The sequence below is a fragment of the Rattus norvegicus genome, chromosome 16, assembly GCF_021556685.1.
Source record: "Rattus norvegicus strain SHRSP/BbbUtx chromosome 16, alternate assembly SHRSP_T2T, whole genome shotgun sequence".
Classification (NCBI taxonomy): domain Eukaryota; kingdom Metazoa; phylum Chordata; class Mammalia; order Rodentia; family Muridae; genus Rattus; species Rattus norvegicus.
In genome coordinates, this window is record NC_141549.1 from 51,932,244 (window position 1) to 51,945,517 (window position 13,274).

Genomic DNA, 13,274 nt, shown 5'->3' on the forward strand with positions numbered 1-13,274 from the left:
CTCCAGAGAGGCTACTTTTGACGAAGCAATCCAAGAGATCCCATAACCACTAAAAGGAGTCTTATTATATACACCCCCTGTAGCCACAGGGGCTAAGGAGATGGCTTACAAAGCAAGCATGAGGACAAGAGTTCAGATCTCAAAAGGTTTCCAAAAGCCGGAGAGGTGTGGCTATCACTGTAAACCCATGAGTCTTGGAGGCAGAGAGCAGAGCCTCAGGGCACACTGGCTGGCTCGAAGGACTAGCTGATCAGCGCACTCTGGGTTCAACTGAGAAACCCTGACTCCGTGCAAAAGGTGGAGAGGGAGTGAAGAAGACCTGGATGCCAATGTAGAGCTTCCATGGGCTCACAGGCATGTGCCCCAACACATGGGAACATGCATACACACAGGAACACACATATGTAGAAGCAAAATTAAGTTGACTCCATACTGTCAACTTCCCAAGGACACCAGTTAATCGGACGGATTGGACATGCTAACTTGTGTTTGCATTGTTATGGAATCAGTCTCCCAAGCTGCTTCAAAATGCAAGACAGAAGTTCCATGCCCATTAAGTAGCCTCCCCCAACCCCCACCTATTTCATCCCCCACCATCATCCCTACTAGCCAGCACTCTACTGGATTTTGCTATGAATTTCAAATTTCCTAATGGCGTGTGAGTGGATCCATATTCGCCCTTTTGCAATTAGACTATTCTACCTGACACAGGTCTTCACATTTCATCTGTAACTGTATACAGTGTGATTCCCTCCAATTAATGTTTTTAATTAATTATTTTATTTATTAATATTTCAAATGTTGTCCCCCTTCCTGGTTTCCCCTCTGCAAACCCCCTATCCCCTCCCGGCTCCTTTGCTTCTGAGGGTGCTCCTCTAACCACTCACTCACTCCTGACTCACCACCCTGGCATTCCCCCATGCTGGGGAATCGAGCCTCCACAGAACCAAGCACCTCCCCTCCTATTGATGCCAGACAAGGCCATCCTCTGCTACATATGTGTCTGGATCCATGGGTCCCTCCATGTGTACTCTTTGGTTGGTGGTTTAGTCTCTGGGAGCTCTGGGGATCCGATTGGTTGCTTTGTTGTTCTTCCTATGGGGTTGCCATCTCCTTCAGCTCCTTCAGTCCTTCCCCTAACTCCTCCATTGGGGTCCCTCAGGCTCATCCCGATGGTTGGCTGTGAGTATCTGCATCTGTTTTAGTCAGGTGCTGGTAGAACCTCTCAGCGGACAGCCAAACCAGGCTCCTGTCAGCAAGCGCTCCTTGGTATCAGCAATAGTGCCTTCTTACGTCTGAATAATATCCAGGATGGGTGTACTCACACTTCCTTCACTCGCGCCCATCTGAGGGCTCACTATACTGTTTTCAATAAGTTGAAACCTTTCCAATCTTACCAGAAGTTCACACAGGCAGAAGGTTTCCCCGACCCCTTACCAAGACAAATCAGAGATTCAAACCGCAGAGCAGTCTGGGAGGCTGAGGACCGACAGTCACTGACACAGTGCCGGAAGTTGCTTGAACATAGCGTTTCCTTCCAGACACCTGTGCACAGAACCCGTCCCACTGTTCTCCCCGTGACGGAGTCACTTCCATCCTGTTCTGCAGCCACCTCTGTGTGCACCGTTATTCTAGTTGTCACTTAGGCTCTGACAGAATGTAGCTGTAGTCTTGAACATAATGACACTTGGAAGGAAGGTTTGGAAAGCCAGCTTATGGTGACCATGAAGAATGCGGCAAATACTTTCCCATGGCTTCAAATCTGTTTTCCAGTTCAGGATTGAACTCATCTTTATTTGCAGATGTATTTAATTAGGCTAATTTTCCCTCTGTTTGTCTGCCAACATATCCGTGTAGTTTTATTACACCACTGTTTAGTAATTTGTGGGACAATTTTGACCAAGTTTGTTGCCTGCCCCTCTCTTCTTTCCCGTTAACCCTACATATGGATATGTGTGTAACTTGAGGTACACACAAACCTCAGAGCTCACTCCAAACAATGGCAGTTTTAATGTAGGTAATATCCTAAGATCTAACAACCCATTGCCTTCTGTTTTTAGTGAGCCAGATGTGACATCAGTTGTGGTGCTATAATTGTTGTAATGATTGAGTGCATGTGTGCGTGCGTGCATGTGTGCATGTGCTTGTGCAGGCATACACTGTACGTGCATATGTGTTTTTGTGTGTGTGTGTGTGTGTGTATGCATGTGTGTGTGCGCGCATGTGCACATGTGTAATAAAGCTCTTATCCATCTGGCAAAGAAAATAGCTCTCCTACTACAAACATCCTTACATTTGCTATCTGTGTACAATCTTATAGATTATCTCTACCCTTCAAAGTCTATCAAAACCAGGAATACATTCAAATCTATCATTCAAGAAAATGTAATGTAAAGCATGACAATCATGATCAATTATTTCTCATGGAAAGTTGGTCCCTGTGGAATACAGGCAATGAGTTTTATCCCAATAAACCCCCGGGGGACTTGAAAACATCGGACAACGAAACGCACTCAGTGTGTGGTTCCAACCAAACCTCCTGCCCCGGGTTAACATCAAGAGTACTGGGGAGTCTGTTCCCGAATTGTGATTCATGAGTACCAACAATCTGTAGCCCAGTGACCCTGCCACATGTTGTGAAAACGAAGCTCACTCCATATTGCTGGACCAAGAAAAGACCCAAATCCGAGCTGTGTTGTCCAACGGAGGTGTGTAGCTTTTGTACCCTTGTAAAGTTGAAAACCCCAAAAGCAAGCCATTGGAAGCCGGAGACGGTCTGAATTGATTGTTGATGTGGTAGAGTACACCTGTCAACCCTTTGCCGTCTGCAGACCCAGTTCCCATTATTTTCTTCAGAACTTGCTGAAGTATGTAAAACCTTGAAGAGTGTGTGAAGCGATAAATGTTTAGAAAGCTCCTGACATTTTGCTGCTCACACACTATGTAATTTAATGCGAAATGACATATGAAGATATAACCCCCTTGTAAGATGACGACTTATAAATTCAAGAATTCTAAAGCCTATAACTTAATCCGTGAAAATCAGACTTTAAACAGAATCTCTGGAAGACCAGACTTTAAACAAGGAGTCGGCATTTATGCATTTATAACAGATATACAGCATAGACATCACTCCATTAGTTATATTTCTTACTAACATTGTGCATTTATGGCAGAGCTTATTAACAGGACAACATCCTGAAATTGCTAACATCCCACCTATCATGTATATAATAATAATAATAATAATAATAATAATAATAATAATAATAATAGATTTCAGTCAGATGCTTTTCCTGCATTCTACTGAAGGAGCCGTTTATTAATTGATAATCTGCATATCTTTCATATTTACTCATTCAAGGTTTATACTTTTTCAAAAACTACCATCTTACTTACAGAATATTGTCTTAGATTTGAATTTTTCAGAAGCTGGACGTACTGCTCGTTTTCCTCCATTGAATTAACATAACCATTGACCTATACAAGGTATCGTGAGTCCTAAACTTAACCCAAACCCGTGTCGGACAGACAGCACATGTAGCCTGTAACTCCCATTCCAGAGGATCCACACATACACATAAATTTACAATAAAAATGCTTTAAACTTAAAAGCATCAATGCAGTCTAGATAGTCTTCTTCTCCCAGATGTCCGTGTCCACCATCTTGAGCGATGAGGTGGATTTCCAGCTTTGTGTAGTTGAACGAATGCTTAGGGAAAGGCACCATGGTCTGGTTAGGCAATGCCAACAGATTGCATGCGTTGGTAATCTGAAATCTAGAGTACAGAAATAAAATACTTACAGAGGAAAAATGCCTGCTGAATCCCGAATACAATTCTTATACTCTGTCGAATCTTTATATGCATTACATAAGCTAGACCTGCTTCAGTTTTCAGTCAACACGATATGGATCATTGATTTTCCAAAGATTAGATACTAGACTAAGGACTGAACCTAAGTGTAAGTACATCAACGACGGTGCTCTTTGCCCTGGTGTTACTTACTTTTGTTTGTTTGTTGTTTTAGTTTTTTAACAACACAGCTTGGATATGTAATAACAGTTCTCTGTCAGAGTCAGAACCACCTTTAAGATGCTTTCTGAAAAAACACCAGTCCTTTTCCAGATCACATGTAAATTGCAGTGTACATAATGATCAAAATATCAGAACAAAATTCTCTTTCATCATACCCTAACATGGCGGTCATTGGGTTTCTCTGTGAGTGCGCCCTTCCTGGGGAAGTCATTTCTCCACTATCTCCATATAGTGGAAGTCAACATCTAGTCATTATTAGTGGCCAAAATGCTAGTGACATATGAATATTTTACACAAAGTAATAAAAATATTAAAATTTAACATATGTATTAAAAGTATACACTCGTATTCCTGTCATATAGTTCTCTTTTCTAAATATTTTAAACAAGGAATTGATAAACAAAAAAATTTAATAGCCGTATATGAGTTACAATTTTATAAAATTATTTTCCTTCCCACTTCCCATGACTTATTTGATAGGTGCATGCTGGTGGCTTGAATCACAGGCTTATAAATTTAAAATTGATTCTCCTCAATTTAAAGTGTAGCACACACCTGTAATCCCAGCGTGGAGAAGGCAGAGGCAGGTGGATCTCTGTGAGTTCAAGGACTTGTTTGCTGCATGTAGAGAGTTCCAAGATGGAGCTATAGAGAGAGGGTGAGGAAGGAGGGGGGGGAAGGAGGACGGAGGGAAGAAAGATTGTTGTACTTTTGTTTCACACATCTCAGTCCACCCTGATCATCCCATATGCTATCCAGTTCCTCTGTGAAACAAGACCTGGCTTTTCAGCACAATCCAGTGAGGACAGTCGTGGCTTTGGAGACCATGACGCAATTGTAACAGCCTGCTAAATCTTTAACCAACACGTGTTCAAGAAGGGTTGGTGAGTGATGCAGCAGATGATTCCACGGCTTTCTTAAAATGTGGAACACAGACAAGCCAGAATAAATAGTGTCTCGTGCTTAAGTCCTTCCTGGTGCCCATTAACTGAGTGACACTCGATCATTATTGAAATTCTGTCATGTGCAGGGCACACCGTGTAGATTGCATGTGTTTGAGGAATTCTGCTTATGATCTGTATTGCACAATTATTCCTGTTACTTCATAAGATGGGAATGTAAACTTTACATGTGAGTCTTGTTATAAACATGCTAAGCGCTCGCCTTTGGCGTGTGGAGTGGCAGACCTTTCAACAGCTTGTATGCTTTACCCCCAGCAATGCATCTATTTGGCCTCAACTGGCACTTACAGCAGACGGAAAATGACACATTCGAGAATGGAAAAGTGAACTCTGACACCGTGCCAACACACACTGTATCGTTACCTTCTGGCGACAATGGTAAGAGGGAGCCATGGAGCATGTGGTTTGTTTTATCTCTTTAACGTCACTCTCCATAAACTTGGCCTTAACCATGCTTGCATTCAGCGTATGAGAAAGAAGAGAGGTTTGGAGGTGGTAGATATCATCTGCTCATGAATGTCTTTACTAATTTATTTGAAAGTTCAACACGTGTATCACAGGACTCGTACAATTGTCTGCCTTTGGTGGCTGATGGTTTGTCTCTTCTGCCATTCCCTTTTTCTGAGCATGTCCCAGGTTTTGTTTTCAGGAGATAACTAGAATACAGTTCAGAATGTCACCTCTCAGGGTACCTTGGGTCTATTACGTTTTCTTAATTGGACTTGCACATGGAGTAGAGATAGCATACTAATCTTATTACAAAAGCTTTTAAATATAAACCACATTAAAGGATTGTAACTTATTGACCTTTTCCCCAAGTCGCCCTTCCTCCAAACCTTTTAGAGTTTGCACTTTGAGGTCATAGAGACTTTCCAATCAATGGTCTCTGAATAAAAATGGAATTTATGTGGCTAGAGAATGCTGTATTTCATTTTTCCAATATAAACCCCTCAAAATGGACACATGCATACATACATTGGTGTTGGACGTAGTTTCAGGTGATTTATGGGTGCACAGGTGCACACCTTGGCAGTGATGTCCTCTGCCACTTTGAAGAACAAACGTTGATGAGTTATTTCTCAAAGCAACCTCCCAGACACCGTTGTCTTCTGTCTGTCATGCGATGAATTATCTGCTTTAAGGAATTTCCTTTGCTCTTCCTCCTCTGCTCCCTCCCTGGGGCATTTGAGCTATGCTTTCCCACCAGTGATTTGCATCTCGCACGCCTCAATTCTTTTGCAAGGAGAGAACAAAGCCGTCGCCTCTTTTTGAAGCCCTCCTTTACTGGTGGGCTGAAGATTTGAACATGTTCTCAGTTGTTAACCTTTCATCGTTTACCGTGACAATGCTGCTCTCTGACAGCAGTTCTCAAGCCGTGGGGCCGTGACCCCTTTGTGCATCAAGGGACCCTTTTCTACAAGGGCTGCCCAAGATTGTCTGCATATCAGTATTTACATTCCAATTCGTGGCAGTAGCAAAATTACAGGTATGAAATAGCAACAGATAACGTTTTGGTTGGGGGTCACCATAACATAGGGAACTGTAATATTAAAGGGCTGCAACATTAGGAAGGTTGAGAGCCACTGTTTACACCACATCTCTTCTACCTTAAGGTGACTGAGGAGTTTTAAACCTTAGATTTTTCACAATAGTAGTAAATATTACCCCATGTAGAAACTTTCATACAAAGAGCTATAATCTGGTATCTGCCACGTCACCCCAGGGCATCACTGTAGAGTGGGATTGTGACGGAGAAGAAATATTTCCTAATTGAAACTGCAAGTAGCACGTTTCACCGAAGTAATGCTTAATTAGCATGACTGCTATGTATTTTCAAACATTGGCGCCATGTGTAAACAGATCAGGAAACTACACGGGAATTAAGATCTATTTGTGTTGCCTGAAATTGAAGCTACCTTTTTAAGTGGATGATCAGCACAAAACTAGTCAAATAGAACTTATGAGTTACACCAGGGATTATTTCTACAAGTGGCAAATCATAGTTCTAAGGACTTCCATGCTTGTTCCAAACCTGTTGTCATTAAAATGAAAACATTGTAGCCAACTAGCGTCACTGAGCTCAAAATGAGGGACCCTGAGACAGCTGCTGGTGCAGAGATGCTCACTCCGGGCTCAGTCGGAGCTGCAGACATCTTTCCCAGGAGTATTAACTCTCATGAGCGTGTCTCGGTGCACAGAAGCACACGTTCTAATCCAAGTTCCTCCACCTATTTACTTTGGTACATTGGGCAAAGCGACTTGTCACTCAGATTTGCAAGGAAGTTTAGAAGAACCCTAGAATAGACTGAGATCCTCTCAGCTCCAGAACGTTTGAAGCACACAGTAGGATTACAGTCTCTTTTTTTTTTTTTGGTTCTTTTTTTCGGAGCTGGGGACCGAACCCAGGGCCTTGCGCTTCCTAGGTAAGCGCTCTACCACTGAGCTAAATCCCCAGCCCCAGGATTACAGTCTCTTGATAGTGTGGCTGCCTAAGAGATCTCTGAATACAGTTACTAAGCCTGGGGACGATAGTAGCAGAGAGAATACATGTTCACCAAACCTGCATATCCATGCACATGGTCATCATCTAGAAATGAAATTCCTCAATATTTGTCTTTCCATGGAGAAACACGCTCCAGTTCCTTCTATTCTGTTTCATTCTATCTCCCCCAATAAATGCTACTATGAAAATAATGTCATCATTTACGGTCAGCTAAAGTTTCAAAAATGACTTCTCTCACCCAGCAGATTGTTAATATATACCACCGAAGTGACTGTGTGTAAGTTTACCCACAGTATCTTTACCATCGTTGCATAAAGAAATCTTTCCCAAAGTGACGGTCACAGACCTCCCTTTCCTGATTCACTTGTGAACACCATTGAACAGACCTCCCAGCCTGGCTACAGAGCCACAGGATTTATAGAAATCTCTGGTCAGGGTAGGAGAGGAGGCTGTGTCTTAGCGCAGACTTTGTTGAAAATGTGACCTACACAGTTCACTTGCCTATTTTACTATTTCCCAGATAAAACCCCAAATCCCCACATTGTAAAGATGTAATTCTGTCTGTTTTTCAAGTAGAGACGCTGGGTATTTAGTTCTTCAGTGGGCTGGGAGGAGATGTATTTGCACGAATGGAGGAGCCTATAATCTACTTCTTGTAATAAAAAAAAGAAATAAAAGAAGGAAGAAAAGAAAGGAAGGAAAAGAAAACAAAAGGGAAAAGAAAAAAGGCCTCTTTGGTAAATTTGCAATATCCATGACCCGTCTGTCACCCACCAACTTAGAATTGTGAACCGTCCAGACCAGCAGATCACATAATCTCTTTGACCACAATCTTGGAGAAGGCCTCAAAGTCTCTCACAAAATTCACTAGAATTAACTGTGCTAAGCACAATGCGGAAATTACTTCCAGGTTTTGAAATGCAATACTCTTCACTTCTGTGGCTCTGTTTTGCTTTCTTTGTTTCTTGAACGTAAGCCCCGTTCAAGAAACAGTCGCTGTGCGGATGGCTCTTGCTTGCCCTCAGTCCTGCACCAAAGCTCCTCAGAAGTGGTGACATCTAAGAGGAGAATCCGGGTGATACTGTTATCCATTACTAACTCCTAATGTTTTTCCTTGGCTGAGAACGGTAGGGATGATACAGCATAAGTGTGGGATCTCTCACGACACTAACAGAAATGGACCAAGAGGCAAGATTAGAGTTTGGATCTCAAATAGCTTCCTTCTAGAAACTAAAATTACTCCCTGGACCAACAGACTCATTTAGTTTAATGTACTGGAAAGAATTACACAGGACTGGACTCGGATGTGAGCTCCTCACGTGCTTAGTTTATAACCACTTAGTTAACCTTCTGAGCCTTGATTCCCTCACATGTAAAGAGAGACTAATAACACTTACTTCTTGGCTTGCCAACCTCAGCCGCCTGGCTTCCCACACTATATCTTCCTTGTGTTGTGCTAGCCTCCGTGATTCCCAATAGTGATTTTGCCCTATTCTATCTCAAACCCCACTTTGCAATCTACTAAACAGAAAAACAGAAACCTCCAGAGTGCCTGTTCTTGGTTTCCTGTAAGCAAATCTCTATTCTACATGCATTACCTACATTTCTCATCGTTGGAACAAAATACCCAACAAAGGCAACTTAAAGAAGGGGGACGTTGTCTCACAGTTTGACCGGACAGCCATCAGGGTGTGGTGCGAGCAGCAGGAGGCAGCTGATCGCATCGCATCCATGGGAAGCAGACAGAAACGAATGCTTGGTTCACTTTCTCCTACTTTATTCAACCCAAGCCCATGGTATGGTGTCCGCAATATTTAATGGAATTAGTCCCACTTCAGTTAACACAGTCTAGAAACTCAGTTGCAGACAGTCCCAGAGATCTGCCTCGTAGGTGATTCTAGACCCCGTTAATTTAACAGTCAATATAAACTACCAGACTACATTGCATGTTTGTGAATCTCTTCTTCCACCATTTTCCCAACATTCAAGGGTGTTTGTTTAACCTTCTTGACCCTAAAATCTCTTCGCTATGGGGCTGGAGAGGTGGTAGGGGTTCAGAACCTGTATTGTTCTTTCAGCATTCCCACGTTCCGTTCCTAGCACCCATATCAGCGCTCACGACCAGCTACCACTCTTGCTCCAGGAGATATGATGCCTCTGGCCTCTGAGGGCAACTGAACTTATGCACACACAGATTCACACACATAATTTGAAAATAATAACAAAAATAAATCTTTTTTAAAACTCTCCCCAGTATGCTGATATGGTCTAGCCAGCATAGAAACATCCCATTGTTTCTTAGATTTCATGAAAAATAAAAGCCTTTGGCCTCCTCCTTCTCCATCTCCAGCCTACCATGCTCCTCTTTCCTTAAAGGCAGTTTCCAGGACATACTGTGTAGACTCTAAATCCACGCCTTACCTATGTCTATGACAGTCTCCTTTCTGCACTGTTCTCTGATTTGCAGGTCTTTTTTTTTTCCATCTTTGGGTGCTCCTTAATTTTAAAAATCTTACTTGAAATATTCACCGCCATGGTCTGGATAGCACCACAATGGCCAGGTCTTTGCTCCATTCTTAGTAGCAACATCTGTTTATCCAGAGCATCCCCTTTCATCTGGTCACTAAATGCGACGATTTCTCAGGCCCCTGGTCTGTCGTAATATAATTACACTTGGTCTCATCTGCTCTTGTCTTTAGTTACCTTCTGTGTAACTTGGGCTCCATCAGTAAGTGCAGCCCACGCTGCACGCCTTAGCTCCAGACATCAACTATATAAAACCAGTCGGTACTTCTCTGGGACGTTTTCCACCCGAGTGTCTTCTCAGCCTTGCAAATTCCAAGTGTCAAAAACTGAGCGCACCAACTACTTTGGCCTTCTAGCACTGCATAGGAAAACACCCCAGAGTTCACCAGTTTAGAGAAAGCATTTTTCATCCCTCGCCATTCTGTCAGATGCCTAGGCCGTTCGTCTGCTTTTGCCTAGGACTCCTCATGCAATTGCCTCCAGATGTCCGAGGCCGCCTGAAGGCTTCATTAAGCTGGAAGGCTAAGACGGCTCACTCAACTGGCTAGCAGCGATGTTAGATACTGGTGTATGCTCGGCTGCGCTGTGGCTGTAGGAAGGACCATCTGAACATAGCCCTCCCCTCTGGTTTAGGTTCTCAGAATGCAGAAGCTGCTTCTAAGGGAGAGTATCCCAAGAGGACTCCTTCCCATTGACCCACACAGAAGCTCAGGGCTTCTCTGGACTTAGCGTCAGACATCTAGCACACCAGGAAGTTGAGTGCTCTGACCAAGTGACAGATACTAGCCAAGGTTGTCTGAGACCCTGGTTCAATCCTCACCACCACAAAAGCGTTTTAACTGATGTCATCCCAACTTCACAATAAGGGGAGTTAAGCTTGCACCCCCTCTTCTGCAATGTTTCCTGGGAATTGGGTACAGAAGTTGTATTGAAGATGGACTTATTGGAGCTGGGCTCTGCCACAGTCCAATTGCATTGTGTACAATTGCTGTACACATACATGTAAGTGTATTTATAGACAAATGCCATATACATATTTATTTATGTATTAAATGACGTTATACCACTCAGACTGACAATACTCCCCAAAACAGACCCCTAGTATCAAGAATGAATAACCTCGGGGTTGGGGATTTAGTTCAGTGGTAGAGCGCTTGCCTAGCAAGCACAAGGCCCTGGGTTCGGTCCCCAGCTCTGAAAAAAAAGAAAAGAAAAAAAAAAAGAATGAATAACCTCCATTTCAGTTTTTGAACAGTGTAATCCAAGTGATTCCTGAAAAAAGAAAAATACAGGCTATTGTTATCACACTAGTTTGTCTCTAAGGGTTTGAAGAAATTCCCTATATTTTTTTTCTTTATTAACTTGAGTATTTCTTATTTACATTTCGATTGTTATTCCCCTTCCCGGTTTCCCGGCCAACATCCTCCTAACCCTTCCTCCTCCCCTTCTGTCTGGGCTTCCCCTCCCCATCCTTTCCCCATTACCACCCTCCCCCCAACATTCACTGGGTGTTCAGTCTTGGCAGGACCAAGGGCTTCCCCTTCCACTGGTGCTCTTACTAGACTATTCATTGCTACCTATGAGGTCAGAGTCCAGGGTCAGTCCATGTATAGTCCTTAGGTAGTGGCTTAGTCCCTGGAAGCTCTGGTTGCTTGGCATTGTTGTTCATATGGGGTCTCGAGCCCCTTCAAGCTCTTCCAGTCCTTTCTCTGATTCTTTCAACGGGGGTCCCATTCTCAGTTCAGTGGTTTGCTGCTGGCATTCGCCTCTGTATTTGCTGTATTCTGGGTATGTCTCTCAGGAGAGATCTACATCCGGCTCCTGTCGGCCTGCACTTCTTTGCTTCATCCATCTTATCTAGTTTGGTGGCTGTACGTGTATGGGCCACATGTGGGGCAGGCTCTGAATGGGTGTTCCTTCTGCCTCTGTTCTAAACTTTGCCTCCCTATTCTCTGCCAAGGGTATTCTTGTTCCCCTTTTAAAGAAGGAGTGAAATATTCACATTTTGGTCATCCTTCTTGAGTTTCGTGTGTTCTAGGCATCTAGGGTAATTCAAGCATTTAGGCTAATAGCCACTCATCAATGAGTGCATACCATGTATGTCTTTCTGTGATTAGGTTACCTCACTCAGGATGATATTTTCCAGTTCCCTCCATTTGCCTATGAATTTCATAAAGTCATTGTTTTTGATAGTTGAGTAATAGTCCATTGTGTAGATGTACCACATTTTCTGTGTCCATTCTTCTGTTGAAGGGCATCTGGGTTCTTTCCAGCTTCTGGCTATTATAAATAAGGCTGCTATGAGCATAGTGGAGCATGTGTCTTTGTTATATGTTGGGGCATCTTTTGGGTATATGCCCAAGAGAGGTATAGCTGCGCCCTCAGGTAGGTCAGGGTTCCTATTCCTGCACAAACATCATGACCAAGAAGCAAGTTGGGGAGGAAAGGGTTTACCCAGCTTACACTTCCACATTGCTGTTCATCACCAAAGGAAGTCAGGACTGGAACTCAAGCAGGTCAGGAAGCAGGAGCTGATGCAGAAGCCATGGAGGGATGTTACTTACTGGCTTGCTTCCCCTGGCTTGCTCAGCTTGCTGTCTTATAGAACCCAAGACTACCAGCCCAGGGATAGCACCACCCACAATGGGCTGGGTTCTACCCGCTTGATCACTAGTTGAGAAAATGTCTTACAGCTGGGTGTCATAGAGGCATTTCCTCAAGAGAGGCTCCATTCTCTGTGATAACTCCAGCTTGTGTCAAGTGGACACACAAAACCAGCCAGTGCACAGGGAGACACACACTGTACAAGAGCGTGTGAGCTGGATGGAGACTGTGGCCATCTTTGGAAAACACAATTGTCAAATCCTCTTTCCAGGTTTGCCTCTTGTTTGAGGATTTCTGTCGTAGGAAATAACACCTAGTTGCTCACTTGAGACTTATAGTGGGAATCAGGTGACATGCTGATTTCTTTCGTTTCCTCTTGAGCCCAATTGCAAGCCCTGGCAACTCTAACTCCCTAAGCTGGTGAATTCTGTCACTTTCCACCTGTGCTACAGCAGCTTCTGGTTATGTTGTCTCTTCTCTTGCTCACCAGTTCTTCAGACACAGATAATGGCAAGTCACATGACCCCCCTTCAGTCATCAAGGTTCTATCCACATGACTTTAGGTGACTTAAATCCCTAGTTTCCTTACGTCTACATTTTCTTGTCAACTAGAAGTAACTCGTGAATTTTTTCTGATAAAAT

At 43.3% G+C, this 13,274-nt stretch overlaps 2 protein-coding genes across 13 annotated transcripts in view; both read left to right on the forward strand.

The window, feature by feature from the left end:
• Erich1 (glutamate-rich 1) overlaps positions 1 to 13,274 on the forward strand; it is a gene marked incomplete at its 5' end in the record, with an annotated part of 52,793,804 nt that overhangs the window by 21,061,684 nt on the left and 31,718,846 nt on the right.
• Positions 1 to 13,274, forward strand: part of Tenm3 (teneurin transmembrane protein 3) — a 612,494-nt gene that overhangs the window by 467,089 nt on the left and 132,131 nt on the right. For all 13 annotated transcript variants that reach the window (XM_087588318.1, XM_087588319.1, XM_087588321.1 and 10 more), the window contains 1 exon segment: positions 5,255 to 5,377. In XM_087588318.1, the coding sequence (XP_087444444.1) occupies positions 5,255 to 5,377 (123 nt within the window).